Source organism: Schistocerca serialis, chromosome 9 (genome assembly GCF_023864345.2).
Source record: "Schistocerca serialis cubense isolate TAMUIC-IGC-003099 chromosome 9, iqSchSeri2.2, whole genome shotgun sequence".
NCBI lineage: Eukaryota > Metazoa > Arthropoda > Insecta > Orthoptera > Acrididae > Schistocerca > Schistocerca serialis.
In genome coordinates, this window is record NC_064646.1 from 35,050,949 (window position 1) to 35,075,113 (window position 24,165).

Genomic DNA, 24,165 nt, shown 5'->3' on the forward strand with positions numbered 1-24,165 from the left:
AATATCATTTGTATGTACTTGGGTGAAACCCACCAGCAGTGACACTGAAAATCTCAGACACTCCTGCATCCATGCTCAGGTAGCCTAATTGATGTAGGAGGCTACTTTTAGTGAGCAGGAAAATCAGGTACAAATCCTTATCTTACAAATATCACAACAGATGAATGACATCACAGAAACAACATAAGTAGACTGATTTAATTTATGTCTTTGCTTACAGTGGTTCCACATATAAAAACATCCCTGGGCCTGAGGCAAATTCGATGCCTCTAGAAAACTCGTTCTCTTAGCTGTGCATTTCTCACATACCCTAAAGGACAATCTCAGATTTTAGAGTCTGGAAATAATAGGAACTATGAAGGTTTCTGTCATTTCTGAAGGCATGCTGAGATGGTCTAAATAGCTATAGTAACTGCCTGCAATAAACAGGGATGCCAGGTTTAAATACCAGCCTGGCTTAATATCTTCAATTTTTCATAGTTCAAATTTTGTAAAATAAGAGCACCATCTCAATTAGCACCACTCTATTCCTCTTTTACTGTAAACTTACCAATCAAAAAGAGCAGCAAAGTTAAATAAATGCAATTGATTAGTGCAATGAGTGATACTGTATTCACAATTAAGTAAAGACTGAAAATGGAATTGTTTAGGAAGTGTAGGTGTTAGTATATAAAGATTTAGTAGTGATACAAGGGAAGAGTGAAAACTTCTCAGTTTAGTGTAATGGATGGCGTCAACGTAATATTCATATTTTTATGTCTGTACGCATAACAGAATAATGCCAGTCATTTATCAACTTTATCTGTGAAATAGTTTCATTTATACATTTTTTAACATAGGCTATCTGTATTGTTTGCTGTTTTTGTTTGGATTAACTAGAATACCAAGGCTTTATAAAATTCTTTGTTCTACTTCCAAAGACAGCTCTACAAATTAAACTGCAATACAAGCACTAGATACATTCAATTCCATCAGAAGTTTTATTGTTACCTGTTTTCTGTCATGCTGTGTGCGCATTCTAGATGCATAAATGAGTGGTAGATACAGCCCTGGATTGTCAAATGCTTCACCAGCAACTATAGCATTAGCCCATCGTGAAAGATCTCTCAAGTTCAGCTCCCAAGGACCACCTCGCTGACCCCACAGACCTAATACTGTGGTCTCATAGCGAATTTTCTCATTGAACTGTACCATCTGACGGATAAGGTTCTGCTCTAACTTGGGGTATTTTGCACTCAACACCGCTTCAAGATCAACCGTTGTCAAAGCTGAGACGTAGACCTGAAAAATAAAAACTCATTAAATTTACTATCAATGGTTGAAGGGCTGCTATATGATCTAATATATCAACCCAGTGGGGGTGTGCTCCACCTTACTGTAAAGTTATCCATTGTTGATATTCTTCTAACTGTGGTGAAATGAACTGTTGCAAAACGTCTACGTTAATGATAGCAGTAGTGGATTTTTCCACAAAGAAAAATGGTCCAAAAACCTTGTTATGCATAAGGCCACACCAAACATTCACTTTCTCGCTGTCTCGCTGTAACTGTACAGTAGCATGTGGAGGCTCCGAACCCCATATACGGACAGTTTGCCTATTTACCATTCCACTGACATGAAAGGTGGATTCATCGGTAAAACATATGCGATTTAAGTAATCGTTAGCGCCATCAATCGTGTTGAGAATCTCAGTTGCAAATTCAGCAAGTGTCAGCAAATCATTCGGTTGCAAGGCTTGCACGATTTGCACTTTGTAAGCATGCAACCTAAGCCTTTCATGAAGAATCTTCACCACACTTGCTTGCGGTATCTGAAGTTCACGTGATGCTTGACGAGTTGATTTAGACGCACTCCGTTGAAACGATTGCCGAACACGATCAACAGTTGCATCACTCGCACGAGGCCTGCCACTTCGAGGACGATCTTAAACGATGCCTGTTTCATTAAACATTGCATACCATCGCTTTATTGATTTAACGTCAGGAGGGCTGCGACCATAAGAAGCCTGAAATTTACGCTGAACTTTGACGGGCAATTTCATTTTGTGAAACCAAAGCACACAATGTGCTTTCTTCTGCTTTGACGTCATTTCGCCAGCAACTACTGTGATCTAACAGACCGTGTCGGTGTTGTGGAGCACTAGTGCCATCTATTGGCCACAACAACTAGTGACACTAACCTGTGTAACTGCGTCAAATGTAACTTTTTATGTCAAATGGTTATACTGTCAAATTTTTATAATCAGGCAAGACTTTGTGCTCACCTTGTATAATTACTACAAACCATTCAACAGCTAAGATAGCACAAAATATTTTTTATTTTTTTATTTAAGACAACAAGTTTCAACTATGCTGTTATCTTGAGGCCCTAAAATCTTTTTGTTGTAAAATATGTTCATTTTACACTGATATCACACACAAGATGTCAAGTGGATAAAAACAAAATTTATCATCAACAACAGAACAACATTGCTGAACAATTTGTATATGGACATAGCCTGTAGCACAAGGTGCTTTATTATTATTTTTTTTTTTTAAAGTGATGATAAACCTTTTATAATGTGCTATTTTTATCCACTTGAAATATTGTCTGCAATGTTAGCATAAAATGAACACGTCTTAAACAAAAATATTTTAAGACCTGAAGATGACAGTATAGTCTGCTGAAACCGATTGTCTTAAATCAAAAAAATATTTTATGCTTTCTTAGCTGTTGAATGGTTTTTAACAATTAACACTGATCACCGTTCAGCTCTCTCAAATGAGAAAATTCAATAATTACTGCACCGGTGTATCCATTCACATCCATTGTTTCATAACAGGGATAGAGCTTAGCCAATATTTTACATTTGTTCTGTGAAAAAAGTTGTCTTAGATGCAATGCATGTTATAAAATGTTAGGACAATGATTACTACACTATTCTTTCACAAAAGCTGCTTTTCTTCAAAGTGACTGATTTATTTTGGCAACTCTTATTAATATATTGCCCTCAAGTAATTTATTTTCTTCTTCACTATCCCTCCTGATTGCCACAAGATGGATTACTTTCAAAATTCCGATTTGTTTCTTCTTCTTCATTCAGTAGTATTCTGTAAATCCTATGAAGACTGAGAACCTTCAAGGATGTGGAATAACCCATGTCGTATGTAAAGAGGCAGAAGCAGCCATGTAAAGTTACTAACAACTGGTTATGACTAGCAGTAAAGCATTTAAGTGAATTACTGGTAAATGACCTATACTTCATAAAAGTAGTAGTTCTTCCTCTTACCTCACTCAGTCCTGATTTCAGTTTAGAAAGAGAGACCCTGGGGGGGGGGATGCAATACGGGGGGTGGGGGGGCACAAACTTACAACTGCTTGGTCTGACTTTTTGAAGATCTCAGATGGAAAGAATTTCAGCCCACACACTATGATTTGTCTACAGAAATATTATGTGTGCAAACAGTAGTGTGTTGACCAGCCTTAGGGAAAGAGTAAGGGCAAGGGAATGAAAAAAGTGGAGCTTCAGATCAAGGGGAATGTATAAACACAGAATATTCTGGAGGGACAGTTTCTAGCTATGCTGATCAGATGTGCAGGTGGAGAGGAGAGGGAATCCCAATGGCACAGCTCACTGATGGTGTTGTCACGTTCAGCAACAGGGTGGTCAAGCTTGATTCTAGCACAGTTCAGCAATGGCAATTCATAAGAGAAGCTTCTATCTTTGTTTTCAAAAAGCATAACTTATGAGGAAAGTATCATTTATGCTGAGAAAACACTTGAATAAACTGTTTAAAACAATAAAACACAACTTGCATCCTTACTACTCAGAACTCCACAAACCATTCTGTTAATTAACGACAAATTAAACCACTAAAAGTGAGACTATATTTGAAATTAAATATAGTTACACTCAGATATGCAGCAGTACAACTCTTTGACAACCTACCCGCAGAAATAAAATGTGTGCTAGATAGCAGAAGTGTTTTCAAACTTATATTAAAGATGTTGCTCTTTAACAACAACTCTTATACCATAGAGGAATTCTTGGATAGAAATCATTAGTTATTTTTACAGAAAAAATTTTAAATTGCATACAATTACTTTTTCATTATTTTGGATACACGAGGGCTATTCAGAAAGAAGATTACATTTTGGAATTTTTTTAAAAGTATAGGTAATAACTGATGTTTTATTCGTTTGAAAGTGGCACTTAAATATTACTTTCCAAAATAGTCAGTCTCCACACAAATTTAGGCACTTACCATAGCAGTGAACAAACTCTGAAACTTCATTTTCATAAAATTCTGCTGTCTGAGACTTCAACCAGTTAGTCACACCCTCCCGCAGTCCGGCATCGTTTTGGAAGTGCTGCATTGCAAGCCAAGTCTTCACCATTGGAAAAAGACAGTAGTCACTAGGTGCCATCTCCCACTTGAAAGCACCAAATACTTTTCGAGTGCAGTTTGCCACGTGTGGTCAATTGTTGGTGCACAAGAACAAAAGTTTTGAGCTCAAGCTCAAGTGTTCCAAAGTTGACAATAACTCACAGAGCGTATTATTGTGCCATGTGCAAGCAAGTCCAGCAAAAGCATGTCCTTTCCTGTCCCGAAAAACAGAAGCTATAATTTTTCTTGCAGATAACACTTTTCAGTATTTTGTTGGATTTTTGGGGAATTTGGGTGCCCCCACTCCGTAGACTGCAATTTGGTCCAGTATTTTTTTGGCTTTTTGGGGAATTTGGGTGCCCCACTCCACAGACTGCAATTTGGTCTTGCAGTTCACACGTTTGACCGAAGTCTCATCTCCAGTTATGATTCAATCAACTAATGAGAAACCATCTGTTCTGTACAAATCCGGAAATATTAATGATGCAATCATACACTGTTTCTTGTAGTTTTCTGTCAAGATTTTCGGTATCCTTCTTGTACAATTTTTGATAACCTACTTTCTGTGCAACAATATGATGCAACAAACTTTGTGAAATTATTGGAAAACTGACCGAGAGCTCCTACATTGTGAATCAGGAGTTTTCTGGAACCTTCTCATTGACTTTCGCAGCTAGTTGATCAGTTACAATATTTGGTCGTCCACCTTGGACTTCACTGTGAACATTAGTTCGTCCACTTTTAAATTTAATCCACCATTGGCGCACTTCAGCTTCTGTGATTACTTTGTTTTCATGCATTTCACACAGATGCCGATAAATTTCAGTAAGTTTATGGTTTTTTGCCAACAAAAACCTTATTACTGACCACATTTCACAACTCCCGGGATTTTCAATTGCAGCACAAATTTAAAACTTTCACTGTGGAATAATAGGAAATAATACAAACCTCATGCTGGTATGGCTAGATGCCAACTGAGCAGACAAACGCTCATACAACAATATGGCTGCACTAGTCCGTTCACAACTACTGCAAGCGAAAATATAATCTACTTTCTGGATGGCCCTCGTGTATATGAGTACGGTCTATGGAACAACTAATAGACAAACATTGTCTTAGAAACACGAATAGAAGGAAAAGGCATGAGTAAGCTCTGCCGCTCACCTGTGTGAATCTATTAAGGAAAGACCGTGGTAAACCTTTACGAGCTCCACCTTGGCGCTGTGGGTTCTGTGTGGCAAATAATCGTGTTTGATGCTGTAACTTGAACGAACATCCCAGTTCTGGAATATATGCTTCTCCACGATGATCAAATACAGCATTGAGGCCTTCTAATACAGACTGAGATGCTAGATTCAACTGAAAGGAAACATGAGTTACATGTCAAAATGTTACTGGGACATTCAGAAACACCACCAACTCTCAGTTCAATGTTTTGACAAAAAAACACACACACACACACACACACACACACACACACACACACACACTCAATTCCACAAAATTTTAAGAAAAATGAACAACTGACATACCTCATCGAGGAGTATCCAGTCCCCATCCTTTAAAGCTCTAAGCAATGGACCATCACGCCATGCAAACTGTCCTTCACCTCCACCATCTACTGGCAAATCTGCTCCAAACAAATCTGAAATATCCTGGAATGAAAAGCCATGGGTCACTCAATATACACCTCACTTAACACACACAACCAGTGAACCTGTAACAGTGAAAATACATTTTCCACATTGCTGGCCTAAGCTGCAACACAATGAAGACAGCACACAACAGATGTCAAAATGCAGACAAACCTGTATGTAGGGAACCACAGTTATTAGTAATAATCTTGGGTATTAATGCATGCTTAATACCATTAAAACTAGCAAAAATTCTGATTTGATGTACTCGACTATAAATGGCTTAAATTCGAAATCTTCGAGCAATCTAAGCTACAAACTGGATGACTAACAAATTGGGGAGGGGGGAGACCAAACAGCAAGGTCTTGGGTCTCATCAGATTAGGGAAGGAAGTCAGCCGTGCCCTGTCAAAGGAACCATCCCAGCATTTGTCTGAAGCAATATAGGGAAATCACGGAAAACCTAAATCAGGATAGTCGGACGTGGTATTGAACAGTCGTCCTCCCGAATGCAAGTCCAGTGTGCTAAACATTGTGCCACCTCACTCAATGACTTACAAATTCTTCTCTCAGAATGTATAAACAGAAAAATTACTTGTTTAAATGAACATTGGCCTACCTCTAATACATTAAATATTTTAAATAAAACTGAAAATTTCAATGTTGCAAGTAGCTACTGCAGGGAGAAAAAAATCTCACAGAGGTTGCTGCATACTCCTGGAATCTTCTGTAAGCAATGAAGTGAAAACAGATTTAAATTGTTTAAATGAAGACTGTACATTCAAAAGCTGTTGTGTAGAGCTTTAAGACCTTAACATTTTAACCATTTCAATTTACAGAATTCCAGAAAGGGCATACGCCACACAATTTCTCACTAAATTCCAGTGCTTGCTAGATAAACTAAAGAAGGAAAAGAAGAAAACATTGTAATAGCAGCTGACTTTACTATAAACACCGCAAATGACAAAAAGAATCAATAACATTGAGTGACTTTCTGAAAAAGTCTGGTTATAAATTGAATTTTTCAGAATTTACCAAGGAAAATATTCACTCAGCAACATGCACTGATAACATTATAACAAATTACTACTTTAATAATAAACATAAATTCTGTCTAGACTTAGAACTTTCTAGTCACTCACCCTTGTTTGTCTCACTGCCAAAAACTGATAAACATAATGCAAGAAAAACTTATTTCAATGGAATACTGAAATATTCTATGAGAAACTGAGTAAAGTGCTCTCTCAGGGATGGCGATTAAATAAATGAAAACTTTAATACATTCTCAAATAGTTTTCTGCACGTATTTAATGAGACTTTCCCATCAATGTCATATTACAATAAAACGTCAAGTTCGATCAGATGGATCACACCAGAAATAAAAATTTCCAGTGAGAGTAAAAGGAAGCTACACAATCAGCTGAAGTACAACAAAGATCCTGATTTTGTAAAACATGTTAGGAACTATAAAACTATTTTTAGTTAAGTCTGAATTAGGTGTCAAAAATTACAAACAAGACATTTCATTTCAAAAATCAAACTTAAGGAAATATCTGTCATAAATCCAGCTCAAATACCTGAGTGCTTCAATGAGCACTTCTTAAATGTTGCAAAATCTGATTTAGATTAGCAAATTATGAGAAGATAGTAAATAGTTTTGAGATGAAAGGCTATATCAGTGAAAGTCTTAAAAAATTCAAAACAGTCTCAACAAAACTTGTAGAAAGTGTCATATTCTCCTTAAAAGACAAAGACTCTGCACATTCGGATGGGATAACCACCAAAGTAATTAAAAGAGTTTACAACATAATAGCTCATCCTCTCTCTCTCATAATAAACAAATCATTTGAGGAAGGTTACTTCCCCAATCTCTTGAAATATGAAGAAGTAAAACCATTGTTTAAAAAAGGTTTGAAGGACAACACGGGAAATTATCACCCCATTTCTATACTCCTAGTCACATCAAAAATTGTTGTATTTGGAAAAATTGCTGCTTTACAAATACAAAGCTTCATCATACAGTACGATATTTAGACTGTAGTCGAGTGTGTGAATTGTGTTTGCGTGAGAAAGAGAAAGAAAGAGAGAGAGAGAGAGAGAGAGAGAGTTGAGTAGCAATTTTGCTTTTCATAATACTGTTACTTCATCACTAGACAGGAAAGCTAAAGTTACAGGAATATTCTGTAATCTTACAAAAGCAATCGACTCTGTAAACCACACCCTGCTGCTTTTCAAACTCAACTGGTATGGAATATGGGATATTGCTTTGAAATGGTTTGAATCATATCTCATGGAGAGGAAACAAGAGGTAGCAATCACATCAAATGAAGGAGATTACTTCGTGGAGTGGAAAACTGTGTCACAAGGTGTTCCCCAAGGCTCAATCCTTGGGCAATTTTTATTCGTGTTCTACATAAATGACTTTCCTCTCAATATAAATACTCATCTAACTTTGTTTGCAGATGATACTTCTGCCCTAACTGAAAATGAAAATTCCGACAATATCCCACAGAGTGTCATGAATATGTTAATTAACATGGAACCATGATTCAATCTAAATGGCTTAAGGCTAAATGTTTCAAAAACCCACATGACAAGTTTTAAAGCCAAATAGTCAAAAACTCAAGAAATCTGTATTATTTACAATAATCAGAAAATGGAAGAATGTGACTCAGTCAGATTCTTAGGAATAAACTTAGAAATTTGAGTTGGAATTTATATATAGAATATCTAGCGAATAAATTAAACAGTCTTGCATTTGCAATGGATATTTCAGCCAGTGCCACTCATATGGACAAAAGGAGAATAGCATACTATAGTTAATTTGAATCTTTTATTAGATATGGCATAATTTTGGGGGGAAGCTTGGGAAACACTACACAAATTTTAAAGTTGCAAAAAAGAATCATTCATAAAATGCACGCCGCACAGCCGAGGGCATCATGTCAACAATTATTTAAAGACCTAAAAATAGTAACTGTCCCCTCTTTATACATCTCTTAGGTGATTCTTTTCCTACACAGCAGATCTGATATATTTAAAAAAAATTTTTTTTGGAACACTCATACAGTACAAGACACAAAGAAAACTTTATGCTCCCATCACATCGCTTATAATTGTGTGCTCAGACTCCTCAGTACAGGCATGAAAACTCATAACATAAAAGGGTGTGTCATAATGAATATAGAGATAAATATTTTAAAAAGCGGGTTATGTGATTTTCTAGTTGAAAGATGTTACTACTCAGTGGAAGATTTCATGAAGGATGAAGTGATACTTAAATCCCTAACATGGAATAAAAATTTATGATTGGTATAGTGGATGTAAATATTGTTAAGTTTCACAAATTTTAAATAAGTAAATTCTTCACCAAGTAATATTGTTAAGTATGCCAAAATTTCAAATAAGCAAACTGTAACCTTGACGTGTCTCCTGCACATCAGACATGTTCTGAAAGTCTGACATTATGAGATGAATAAAACACATTTCACATAAACAGCTTCAGTTGTATATGTGTATAATATGCTATTGTCCTTTTGTTCACTCCTTTACCATTAGATCACTACCAGTTTTATGGCACCAAAAGCCACATTTTCAGGTGACTATATAACTACAACATTAGAGCTAAATACTTTATTCAAATGTTCGGTAAAAGTTCTGAACTTTTTAGCTCTAATGTTCTAGTTATATGTTCACTTGAAGATGTGGCTCTTAGAGCCAAGAAACCGGTAGTGATCTAAAAATAAAGGATTAAACACAGCTGAAGTGGTTTATTAATACCAAAGAAGAAACACTAAAATGATTTGAATGAAGTGTACTAAATGCTTGGATATGAAAATAGTAAGCATTTCAACACAACTGCACAAATTAGGTAGCAGAAACGCCAACTAGTTCTATAGTTTTGCATCTACATCTACATGATTACTGTGCCATTTAGAATTAAGTGCCTGTAAGAGGATTCATCGAACAACCTTCATGCAACTTCTCTACCATTCCACTGTTTAACAGCAGACAGAAAAAAATAAACACTTAAATCTTTCTGTGTGAGCTCTGATTTCTCTAATATCATTATAGTGACCGTTTCCCCCTATCAAAGTGTGTACCAAAAACATATTTTCACACTGTGAGAAGAAAATTGGAGATTGAAATATCATGAGAGGGTATTGCCGCAGTGAAAAACTGCCTTTGTTTTAATAACTACCATGTCAATTCATGCATCATATCTGCAGCATTCTCTCCCCTATTTTGCAATAAAACAAAACGAGCTGCCCTTTTTTGAACTTTTTCAATGTCCTCCATCAATCCAATCTGATGCAGATCCCACTCCACATAGCAATACTCCGGAGGAGGGTGAAAAAGTGTAGTGCAAGTAGTCTCGTTAGTAGAACTGTTACGTTTTTCAAGTGTTCTGCCAATAAATCTGTCTTTGGTTTGCTTCCCCCACAACACTATCTATGGTTGTTCCATTTCAAGTAATTCGCAATTGTAATCACTAGGTATTTAGTTAAGTTTACTACCTTTAGATCTGAGTGATTTATTGTGTAGCCAAAATTTAGCAGATTCCTTTTAGTACTCATGTGGATGACTTCACACTTTTCATTACCTACAGCCACTGGCTTACGCCATCCAGATATCTTGTCTAAATCTTTTTGGAATTCTTTTTGATCATCTGATGACTTTCCAAGATGGTAGCTGACAGAATCATCTGTAAACAATCTAATAGGGCTGCTCAGATTGTCTCCTAAATCGTTCATGTAGATCAATCAGCAGATGGCCTACAACATTTCCTTGGGGAATGCCAGATATTACTTCTGTTTTATTCGATGACTTTCTGTCAGTTATCACAAACTGTGACCTCTCTGATAGGAAATCATGAATTCAGTCACACAACTAAGATGATACTACACATGCATGCAATTTTATTAGAAGTCGCTTGTGAGGAACAATGTCAAAAGCCTACTGGAAATCTAAAAATATGGAATCAATCTGATGTCCCCTGTTGATAGTACTCATTACTTTGTGAGAATAAAAAACTAGCTGTGTTTCAGAAGAATGATATTTCCTGAATCCGTGTTGGCTCTTTGTCAATAAATAGTTTTCTTCGAAGTGATTCATAATGTTTGAGTACAGTATATGTTCCAAACTCCTACCGCAAATTGATGTCAGTGATATGGGTCTGTAATTCAGTGGATTACACTTTCTTTTCTTGAATATTCGTGCAACTAGTGCAACTTTCCAGTCTTTGGGTACAAATCTTTTGACGAGCAAGTGGTTGTGTTTCATTGGTAAGTATGGAGCTAGTATATCAGCATACTCTGAAAGGAACCTGACTGGTATACACTTGACCAGAGGCCTTGCCTTAATCAAGTGTTTTAAGCTGCTTCACTACACCAGGCATATCTACTTTTACACTTATGAGTCTAAACACTATGACAACCTGCTTAATAGCTTGTTTGTCCATCTTTGGAATGAGATACATCACTGACTCTGCTTATCAGGCATCTGACACTTTGTGTGGAGGTATGTGGCATTAGATGTCTGCGTGCAAGTCATGTAATTTGCATAAATAACGGGCCACCGATTTGTGTACGCTGTGATGGTGCCTGATAGTGACCCAGATGGGTTCCATAGGATTTACGTCAGGCATCAACGTGAGTCCACTATAATGCTAATCAAACCACTTAACACGGTTCTGGCTCAGACACATGGACAATTATACCGTTGAAAGACGACTTCACTGTTGGGGAAGACATCAAGCATGAAGAAACGCAGGTGATTTGCAGCTGTCAGCATGTCTTCAGTTACTACCATACGTCCTGTGCAAGCACAAGAGAATATCTCCCACAGCATAATACTGCTCCCACAAGCCTGCGTTTGTGGCGTGCTGCACATTTCGAGCCGCCATTCACCTCGATGACGGAGTTTGTGGATATGACCAGCTACCTAGTATAGCAAAAATGTGATTCACCCAAAGAGCTAACACGTTTCCACTGATTGAAGGTCGACTTCTGATGGTCCCGTACCCACTGCATTCGTAACTGACAATGTAGTCGGACCAACACGTGAACATGTTTGGGTGGTCTGCTGCGGAGCTCCACGTTCTACAAAGGACGATGAACATTGTGCCCTGAAAAACTTGTGCATGCACCACCAGTGTGCTCTTTTGGCAGGGTACCAGAGATCACAATCCATCCTACTTTACAGAGCAGACAAGCCTCGAACCCCACGTTCGGGGAAGAGTCGTGGATGTCCAACCATTTAGCTCCTAGTAGCAGTTTCACTGTCCTCCTACCTCTTTCTGTAGATGCTCATGACAGCACCATGTGAGCATTCTACCAGCTTTGCGGTTTTCGATATATTCATTCAAAGGCTCTGCATAATAATAATCTGGCCTTCGTCAAAATTGTTTTTCTCCTTGGATTTCCCCATTTGCAGCCCATATTTTCACTAGCCCCGCTTACATACCTTTGTTACAGTGTCGCATGCCAGCAACGCCACCAGGTAGCATCCAGTATTGTGGTGGGCAATGGTCATAACGTTTTGCCTCATCAGTGGAAGTTGCTCATGTTGGCAGTCTTTCTTTCTTTCTTTCTTTCTTTCTTTTTTTTTTTTTTTTTTTTTTTTTTATTCGAATTCTGGAATATTTACTTCATTTTCTTTGGTGAAGGAATTTTGGAAAACTGTGTTTAGTAACTGTGCTTTCACAGCACTGTCATCAGTAACATCACCATTGTTATCACACAATGAAGGTATTGATTGTGTCTTCCCACTGATGTACTTTACGTATGATCAGCATCTCTTGGGGTTTTCTGCCAGTTTTCGAGAAAAGAGTTTTGTTGTAGAAACTATTAATAGTATCTCGCATTGAAGTTCACACTAAATTTTGAACTTCCATAAAACTTCGTCAATCTTGGGGATGGGAAGGTGTCAAGTGAATTTTTATCTGCTTTTTTTAACGGTAAAGATTACACTGCAGGTTTCTCATTCAGAAATCATATTGGTGCATTAGTTTTTTGCGAGAAGTGTTACGTCTCGCATAAGTGTCTACCATCACTTGTCAGATTCAAGAGCAGCACGCTCGTCGCCTTCCCAGTACGCGGTTTGCAATTCTGTGATACGGCTGCTAATGTTGGCTGGGATCCCACGACTGTCATGAAAATAGGAATAGGTGGGTTCAAGAGGACCATGCTCAGAGCCATGCACGACTTCAATGGCCCCACATGACTAGTGCCCGAGGGAACAAACATACTGTACGCTCGACTGTGCAGGGTCGTACAGCCACATCACAGAACGTGGGTTTTTTTTGCAGCAAGACAACTATCCACACATACAGTGTGATGATGATTACAATGCCACAAACTGTCAGCACAGCAACCATAGCTGCAGTTTCACATGATGCAGTAGAAGGGGGATGCGCGTCAACAGTCGTCTGCCCAATGGTGACACTGGAGTGGCACAACATTGTCTTCTCAGATGAGTCTGCATAGAACATCAGAATAGATGTATCGATGGAGAATGAACATTGAAAAACTGCATTTATCACCATCATTTGGACCAAGCATTTAGGGTTACAGTATGGGGGATAGCGAGCACAGCAATTATGGCATGTCGAGGCCAGTGGCCGTATCCTAGCTTTGCAAGGGAATGAGAGATCACACTTTCCCTGCACTGTCCTGACCTATATCGATCAGCTGGGTATTGGACTGATGCCCTGGCCAACACATTCTTCTGATCTCTTTCCCACTCCAGATGTGCTCACAGTCAGCTGAGAGACCCGCCAGCCACCACATGCAGTCCTCTATGACTGATTAACGCCGGCACAGGCTCGAAGCAGCACTGAATGACGTACCCGTATTTGTCATTTGAGCCCAGTTCAACTCGATCGCCAGCTGCGTCGCAGTCACTGCTGGCTGTGTCAGAGATGGTGGTCCTCTGTTCTGAATGTTGCGCCCTGTATATCCCAAATCATTTACAAATTCAATCATGTGCTCTTCCTGGTGCAATAACATTACTGGCCAGCACTGTATCAACTACTTGAGTAGAGTAGCATGTGCCCACTCACCTACACACACACACACACACACACACAGAGAGAGAGAGAGAGAGAGAGAGAGAGAGAGAGAGAGAGAGAGAGAGAGAGAGAGAGAGAGAAGGGGGAGGGGAGGGGGGGGGGGGTAAAATACTTGTGGTAAAAGAGATACCCCTATATACCAACTAACATGAAAATCAATTCCATAGGGCCTAAAATGTATGCGACGGGTGTACCCAGCAGATTGATCCTGCTGGCTCCTATGTTATGTGGTATACCAGCTCTTGATACTACATAACCCCCCCCCTCCCCCCCAACAACCCCCTGATTACAGTCTAACAACTCCACAATTAACTGTACTTGACTTTTTTATTTATTTTATTCGAATTGTTGGAAAGCCATTTGGAGGGTACTGTAATGGTACTCTGACTTCCGCAAAGTTATAATTTACGATCGCGCACGCAGAAGAGCACTGCGCCAGCGACCGATTTTATAAATAATTTTGTTCTTTTTTTTTTACTTTTGCGTAGTTTTTTTTGTTTTTAAGAGCTAATGGAGGTCTCTCTCTCTCTCTCTCTCTTGTTTTGATATGAAAGACGTGTATTTTTTCCGCGATGTGTTGAATGTGCTTTTGGTGAAAATTAAAATTACATTACAAAGCGATGTTGTTTCAATAGCTAATGAGGAGAAGATAATAAAAGGTAACACTACAATTGGCGTCCTGGTGACAGGACTTGCAATCTTCGGATTTGATACAAGTGCAGTTTGGATTTGATACAAGTGCAGTTTGGATTTGATACAAGTGCAGTTTGGATTTGATACAAGTGCAGTTTGGATTTGATACAAGTGCAGTTATTATAAATTTTGGACATTTTATCTAATTTTAACCACTTAATAGCATCAGAAAATGAGTTTGGACTAAGTCTCATTCATTTCAATTGTAATGTTACGTGCATGAAATTTACAACAATATTGTTTTCCCTGTTATTAATTTGTGTTAATTTTCCTTTTCATGCAGAGGAAATTACTTTGGTAAAAAAAAAAAAAAGGGAAAAGGATAACGTTCCGTAAAATAATTTGCACGGACGCGAAAGAAAAATTTTGGATTGAAAACTGAATATTTGACGCTACATTTGCAAAATAAGACTGAAAAAAATTGGTGAGTACAGAAATTTACATTTTTTCCAGTTTCAAGCAGCCATCTGTACTTCCTTTATTCCGATCCATTTATTTCGAAATTATTTTTTCAAATTGTAGTTAAAATTGATTTACTACTATTATTGGAAATGGTAAGTGAAGAGCATATTCACAGTCATTTATTTGTGAGAGGGAAATTTCAGTACCAGTTTAATAATTCAATTTCTAATTAGAAATCATATAGAAATATCCATTTCCATAAGAGAAATTTCAGATTTCAACATATCATATTTAAAAAATTTTTTTTTACCATTGGAAAATTTTATTTGCAATTAATTATGAAACTCGCAAGATGGACGCTAGACGCGTAGAAATTGTTTCCGCGGACGAGCTTAGTGAAAGTGACACATTGCAAAACATGTCCGACAGTCAAATGAATATTGAACTTAATAGGGAGGATGTTCAAGACATAATTTTACGGGATCGATTAAGACAACAACCCCTATATTTAAACAGATATACAGGCGAATGGAGAGTGAGTACTATGCGACAAAACGTGACATTGACAACGTCAACTTCAGAACCAGACATCAACCAGATTCTGAAGTTACTTGGTGACCAAAACACAAAATTTGACACTTTAGACAAAAGATTTGACGCTTGAGACGAGAAAAATGACAATTTAAAACGTGACATTGGGAAATTTGACACTAAATTCGATGAACTGACACGGGACATAAAACAAAATTTTGAAAAACAATCGAGACAAATTGCCGACTTGACAGAAACCACCAGTAGTCTTGGAAGGAAATTTACTGACTTATCAGACAAGGTTACAAGACAAGAAAAGGTATTTGTGGGATTCAGTGACGAGACAAAAACTGACTTACAATGATGTAATGAGAAATTGTTAACAGTAGTTTTTGAACAACAGAAAACCAGTACCCAAGTTGACGAATTACGACAGTCACACAATTCCGTAAAAACAAACCAAGAACACTTAGACCTGACGATTACAGACCTTTCAGACAGATTAAATGATGTAACATTGGAGCAGAAATCCTTACAGGAAAAGTTAGAAAAGCTTGAAGACAGAGCAGATGTAGCATCTTTAAAGAATGACACAACTCTAGCAGAAAAACTTGTACATGAATGCAAATTATGTGATGATTATTTAGATGAGAAGTTTGAGACAATGACACAGATCATTTTAGATAAGACAAAGGAACAAGTAAAGGGAGAAACAGATAATATTCAGAAAGAGGTACGCAAACTTAAAGAAAATGTAATTACCAAGTTCGTCAGTGATACCAAAACCCATAACAGACAACCAAAACATAAATGAGAATCATAATAATGCCAGACCCAGCACAGCCGAAAATAGAATTACCAATGAGTGATACAAATCCCAATGAACCATTTTCAATGCTACCACAAGATCAAAATTACTATCAGACATCACCACATACTATGCACAGTTTGACATAAAATACAGGACCCATAATACCATCGGGAGTAGCTGATGAAACATTAGTACGACATGGATACTTTCAGACATTTTCATGTGATGAGAAAGACAAAGTGCATCCGATTGTTTTCATCCGCTCTTTTGATGGTATTTTCCCCGAGACATTGGTTAGAAGCCGACAAAATTCGATATGTTACAAATTTGTTACGTGGAAGAGCAGCTAAGTGGGGAGCAGCAATTAAAAGACGATGTTTAACATTTGAACAGTTTGAACAAGCATTTCTTGAGGAATTTTGGTCGATCACAGAACAGCAAAGTTTAAAACGAGAAGTATACAATCTAGAAATTTACAACCGGAAGAAAGAGACTTTACGACAATACTTTGAACGCTACCTAGACAAAACATTATATTGGACAAAACCAGCAGATTTACCAGACGTAATTAGAACACTTAAAAGCCACTTACCATTTCCATACCGTGATAAATTAATAAGAGTCTCCGAGGACAACATAAAGAATTTTTTTAGTTATGTTGATGAGATAGATGATGTTTACAGAGATGAGATCAGGAATTTCAATCAATTGTATCCGATCCATCCAAGCAATTCGCGTACGCACAACAGAAATGACAGAGGCTATTGGAATCCGCCTCCGACACCACAACAAAACACTCAAAGAAACAATTCACACTACACTGGGACAAATCCATTCAATATTAGGAGAAACAACTCGCAGCACTGGACTGGCAAGGAAACAGTAATTATTACTATAATGGTTATCCGAACAGTAATTACAATCAGAACAATAACAGTTATATTCAAAATAACAACAACAGAAGAAGGAACCAAAATCATAGAGATCAAAGAAGAGAGGATAACAGGTACCATCCAGGATATTTTCAGAGAAACAACATCCAACAACATCCAAACATGTATTGCAGGAATAACAGTAATGACAATACCAGTTACAGTCATGGGCGAAATAATGTATGGGGAAATCACATGCAATACAGCAACCCTCAATTTGTACCTAACGGAACTCCCAATGTGGCGCGGGGTAATGTCAACAACCAAACAGCTGATACTTGGGTGACGCGCGACAGAAATGTAAATATTATTGAGTTGGGCAATGAACCCAACCCGCAGCAACAACCGAATTTGCCGGAAAACGAACGACGACCGAGCTAAGCGCTCGAGTTACGGTCAATAGGGAGCAGAGCGCAACGGAACCGACGATTTGTTTTCTCCGATATGATGACAGTAAGAAAATAGAAAAAGAATTATATTAGGATGTAGATTTTAATAGTACCAGTAAAACAAAGAAGATTATTCAGGCTATAACACGAGTTATGATTGGTAGTTATGAAGTGGAAGTAATGTTAGATACAGGAGCAGCAGCAAGTGTCATTTCAATGTCCTTATATAATGAACTCAAACAAATAATGAACATACAAACATTGCGAGTACAGAATTGTCACATTATAAGTGCCACCGGTAACAAATCAAAGAATGTGAAATTTCAAGTGCTAATTAACTTCACATTTTCAAATATACCACTCAATTACAGTTTTCTGGTAGTAGACAAATTAGTTATGCGTTGCATATTAGGAATTGACTTTTTGAATGAATATGAAGCAATCATAGATTTAGGAAAAGGGAAATGTCATTTAACCGTAAACCAACAACAACTGACAATAGAGTTAACACAGGGTAAAAACTTAAACAGTAAACAAGGTAAATTTGAACAGTTACATTTTGTGTATCCACCAGCAATAAACATATGTGATTTAACTTTTAATGAAGCTGTATCTCAGGGAATTAAACCTAATGATATATATGAGAAATGCACAGAATCTGAATATCTGACGAAGGAACAACAACTTGAATTACTTGAAGTTTTGCAGCAATTTGCTGAGGTATTTGTGGAGAAACCTGGAATTATTAGAGGCTATACTTATGAGATGGATGTTAAACCACACAAAACATACTGTAGAACATATTATAATATTCCTTGGTCAAAGAAACCCGCAGTTTTGAAAGAGATTGAAAAAATGCAAGAACAACTTTTAAAATTTCATAATGTACAGTATTTAACCAATATTGACCTCCGCTCATCATTTTGGCAGGTGAACCTCCATAAAAAACAGTCGTAAATACACTGCATTTCTATGTGAGGGACGTAGTTATCAATTTTGTGTTCTACCCTTTGGTCTACAAGTGAGTGCTGGAGTATTTATCGAAGCCTTAGATGCTGTTCTTGGACCACAATTGTTATCACAAATCACAGTTTATGTTGACGACATTGTCATTGCCACCACTACTTGGGAAGAACATGTAAATCTTTTGAAGCAACTTCTGACTAAATTTTCTGACGCAGGTGTCACTATCAATTTATCAAAGACAAAATTAGGGAGGAGAGAAATCAAATTCCTTGGTCACATCATATCAACTGAAGGGATTTATCTAGACTCAAGAAAAATTGATGCAATAAAGAATTTTCCATCCCCACAGAATCGTAAACAACTCAAAGCCTTTCTTGGTCTATCTTCATTCTTCAGGAAATTTGTACCCTACCACCTTCTTAACAGTCCACATCTTCTATCTTTACTCAAAAGAAATAATATTTGGAAATGGACAGAGTTCTGTCAGATAGATTTTGAAGCGATTAAGAATGCTTTAGTTAATGCACCGTTGGTATGTCATCCTGACATGACGTCAGACTTTTGCCTAGTAACAGATGCAAGTTCCTATGGGCTCGGAGCATTTTTATTCCAAATTCATGTAGAAGATGAACAAACAGTCATCAAACCTATAAGTTTTGCTAGCCGCACGCTCACTGAATGCGAAAAGTCATATTCAGTGACCGAGCGCGAAACACTTGCCATAGTATGGGCGTTTCGCAAGTTTCGCTACTTTCTATGGGGAAAACGTACTAAGCTTTATACTGATCATCAAGCTCTTTCTTTCCTGCTATCATGCAAGTTATTACATCCACGTCTTGCACGCTGGTGTGCATCACTACAAGAATATGATTTTGATATTATATATATAAAAGGAGAATCCAACATTATAGCCAATGCTCTATCTCGTTTGCCACAAGGCCTACAAGAATTTTCAGATGTGCCGGAACAAACATCAGATTTTAAAATTTTACTCATGTATGACGGTACATTTGCACCTTACTACAAAAACATGTGCAGGAAGTTAGCCACATTGCAGGACAATGATCCCAGGTGGATCCAGATAAAGAATAAATTACGTGCAGGAACAGACCCACATCTTGAAAAATATTACACGTTACACAAAGAAGTATTATTTCACCGACGAAACCCTGAATCACAGCATTGGTGTGTTTGCTTACCTGAAGCTCATATTGATAATTTTATTTTATTTACACACAGAACTTGGGGACACTATGGTGTAACCAAATGTACAGATAAGATTATACAATATTGCTATTTTCCAAATTTAAGGCGAAGAGTATTGAGTAATATTAGGAAATGCATCATATGTCAGAAAGCCAAATATTCTAATTGCATCCTATCATACCTAAGAGGCCATTACAGCTAATTTCTTTAGATATTGCAGGACCCTATCCACAAGCACGTGGAGGAATGAAATACATCCTTGCTGTGTTAGATGTTTTCACAAAGTATTTAAAATTATATGCTTTACGTTCAGTTTCTACCACTGCTATTACCAGATGTCTATTAACAGATTATTTTGTAAGAATAGGAAAACCTGAAGTTATTATCACGGATAATGCAGCATATTTTACCAGTTTAAAATGGAAGACATTTATTGAAGAACACAATGTTAAACATATTTTAATTTCAAGATTTCACGCAGCAGGAAACCCAGTAGAAAGAACATTTCGAGAATTTGGACAGTTTATGAGAACACACACACCAGAAGCACACAAAATGGGTAGAATACCTAGCACCATTTGAACAAATAGTGAACAATTTAACTCACATTTCTACTGGATACACACCAACTGAATTAATTATGGATAAAACAGAAAGAAATGAATGGACAGACCCTCTACCTAAATTTACAGCAACAACAAATCATGTTAGTTTAGAAGAAAAGGTAAGACAAGCTTACACAACATTATGTGACAAAGCTATGGAAAGAAAGCAGAAATATGACAGAGGTGTCAGGAAAGCACAAACATTACTAAGAACACATCCTAAACCCACAAAACTGAAACATTTAGACAGGAAATGGCAGATCTTACACTCTGGACCATACCGAATTGCAAATATTCCACACCCTGGCTGTTATCCATTAACACATAAACCCAGAGGTCTACATCCACACAGACATTTGAAAAAATATATACAGTAAAATGTTAGCTACTGAGGAGAAGATAATTAATATGATATACAGTTATGATGAGCCTACATTTAAGTTATACAGATACTTACAATCTAATGAATGCAGGTAAGTCTTGAAAGCAATGTGAACCATCCAATAGCTAATATATGTCTGCTTGTGTCTGTATGTGTGGATGGATATGTGCGTGTGTGCGAGTGTATACCTGTCCTTTGTTCCCCCTAAGGTAAGTCTTTCCGCTCCCGGGATTGGAATGACTCCTTACCCTCTCCCTTAAAACCCACTTCCTTTCGTCTTCCCCTCTCCTTCCCTCTTTCCTGATGAGGCAACAGTTTGTTGCGAAAGCTTGAATTTTGTGTGTATGTTTGTGTGTCTATCGATCTGCCAGCGCTTTCGTTCGGTAAGTCATCTCATCTTTGTTTTTATATATATATATATATATATATATATATAATGGAAGGAAACATTCCACGTGGGAAAAATTATATATAAAAACAAAGATGAGGTGACTTACCGAACAAAAGCGCTGGCAGGTCGATAGACACACAAACAAACACAAACACACACACAAAATTCAAGCTTTCGCAACAAACTGTTGCCTCATCAGGAAAGAGGGAAGGAGAGGGGAAGACGAAAGGAAGTGGGTTTTAAGGGAGAGGGTAAGGAGTCATTCCAATCCCGGGAGCGGAAAGACTTACCTTAGGGGGAAAAAAGGACAGGTATACACTCGCACACACGCACATATCCATCCACACATACAGACACAAGCAGACATATTTAAATCCATTATTCATTCTTCACAAAATAACATATACTTATTCCTCAGCATTATATATATATATATATATATATATATATATATATATATATATAAAAAACAAAGATGAGGTGACTTACCGAACAAAAGCGCTGGCAGGTCGATAGACACACAAACAAACACAAACATACACACAAAATTCTAGCTTTCGCAACCAACGGTTGCCTCATCAGGAAAGAGGGAAGGAGAGGGAAAGACGAAAGGATGTGGGTTTTAAGGGAGAGGGTAAGGAGTCATTCCAATCCCGGGAGCGGAAAGACTTACCTTAGGGGGAAAAAAGGACAGATTATATATATATATATATATATATATATATATATATATATATATATATATATATATATATATATATATATATATAAAATAGAGGGAAACATTCCACGTGGGAAAAATATGTCTAAAAAGAAAGATGATGAAACTTACCAAACAAAAGCGCTGGCAGGTCGATAGACACACAAACAAACACAAACATACACACAAAATTCTAGCTTTCGCAACCAATGGTTGCCTCGTCAGGAAAGAGGGAAGGAGAAGGAAAGACAAAAGGATATGGGTTTTAAGGGAGAGGGTAAGGAGTCATTCCAATCCCGGGAGCGGAAAGACTTACCTTAGGGGGAAAAAAGGACAGGTATACACTCGCACACACACACATATCCATCCACACATACACAGAAAAATGTCTGCTTGTGTCTGTGTATGTGTGGATGGATATGTGTGTGTGTGCGAGTGTATACCTGTCCTTTTTTCCCCCTAAGGTAAGTCTTTCCGCTCCCGGGATTGGAATGACTCCTTACCCTCTCCCTTAAAACCCATATCCTTTTGTCTTTCCTTCTCCTTCCCTCTTTCCTGACGAGGCAACCATTGGTTGCGAAAGCTAGAATTTTGTGTGTATGTTTGTGTTTGTTTGTGTGTCTATCGACCTGCCAGCGCTTTTGTTTGGTAAGTTTCATCATCTTTCTTTTTAGACATATATATATATATATATGAATATAATAGAGGGAAACATTCCACGTGGGAAAAATATATCTAAAAAGAAAGATGACGAAACTTACCAAACAAAAGCGCTGGCAGGTCGATAGACACACAAACAAACACAAACATACACACAAAATTCTAGCTTTCGCAACCAATGGTTGCCTCGTCAGGAAAGAGGGAAGGAGAAGGAAAGACAAAAGGATATGGGTTTTAAGGGAGAGGGTAAGGAGTCATTCCAATCCCGGGAGCGGAAAGACTTACCTTAGGGGGAAAAAAGGACAGGTATACACTCGCACACACACACATATCCATCCACACATACACAGACACAAGCAGACATTTGTAAAGGCAAAGGCAAAAGGCAAAAACTCTTTGCCTTTACAAATGTCTGCTTGTGTCTGTGTATGTGTGGATGGATATGTGTGTGTGTGCGAGTGTATACCTGTCCTTTTTTCCCCCTAAGGTAAGTCTTTCCGCTCCCGGGATTGGAATGACTCCTTACCCTCTCCCTTAAAACCCATATCCTTTTGTCTTTCCTTCTCCTTCCCTCTTTCCTGACGAGGCAACCATTGGTTGCGAAAGCTAGAATTTTGTGTGTATGTTTGTGTTTGTTTGTGTGTCTATCGACCTGCCAGCGCTTTTGTTTGGTAAGTTTCGTCATCTTTCTTTTTAGATATATATATATATATATATATATATATATATATATATATATATATATATATATATATATATATATATATATATATATATATATATATATATATATATATATATATATGCTTGTGTCTGTATGTGTGGATGGATATGTGTGTGTGTGCGCAAGTGTATACCTGTCCTTTTTTCCCCCAAGGTAGGTCTTTCCGCTATATATGAGCTAACAAATAAAATGTATATTTCAATCTGAATGTAATGTAATTCACATGTCAGCACAATGATATTGAATGTAACGTAGAAAAATTGACTATATTTTTCATTTAATTCTGTATATGTACTATATGACAACAATGTATCTCATGTAATGATTATATAGATGAGGTGACTTACCGAACAAAAGCGCTGGCAGGTCGATAGACACACAAACAAACACAAACATACACACAAAATTCAAGCTTTCGCAACAAACTGTTGCCTCATCAGGAAAGAGGGAAGGAGAGGGGAAGACGAAAGGAAGTGGGTTTTAAGGGAGAGGGTAAGGAGTCATTTCAATCCCGGGAGCGGAAAGACTTACCTTAGGGGGAAAAAAGGACAGGTATACACTCGCACACACGCACATATCCATCCACACATACAGACACAAGCAGACAAACTGTTGCCTCATCAGGAAAGAGGGAAGGAGAGGGGAAGACGAAAGGAAGTGGGTTTTAAGGGAGAGGATATAATTTTTTCCCACGTGGAATG

The 24,165-nt window shown here is 37.5% G+C and overlaps 1 protein-coding gene across 1 annotated transcript in view; it reads right to left on the reverse strand.

Moving 5' to 3' along the window:
* The window catches only part of LOC126418802 (midasin-like), a 298,364-nt gene that overhangs the window by 85,492 nt on the left and 188,707 nt on the right, over positions 1–24,165 (reverse strand). The window contains exons 31-33 of the mRNA XM_050085737.1: positions 5,900–6,022; positions 5,532–5,726; positions 991–1,281 (exon numbers count right to left, since the gene is read on the reverse strand). Of these exons, the coding sequence (XP_049941694.1) occupies positions 991–1,281; positions 5,532–5,726; positions 5,900–6,022 (609 nt within the window). The remainder of the gene's footprint in view (positions 1–990; positions 1,282–5,531; positions 5,727–5,899; positions 6,023–24,165) is intronic.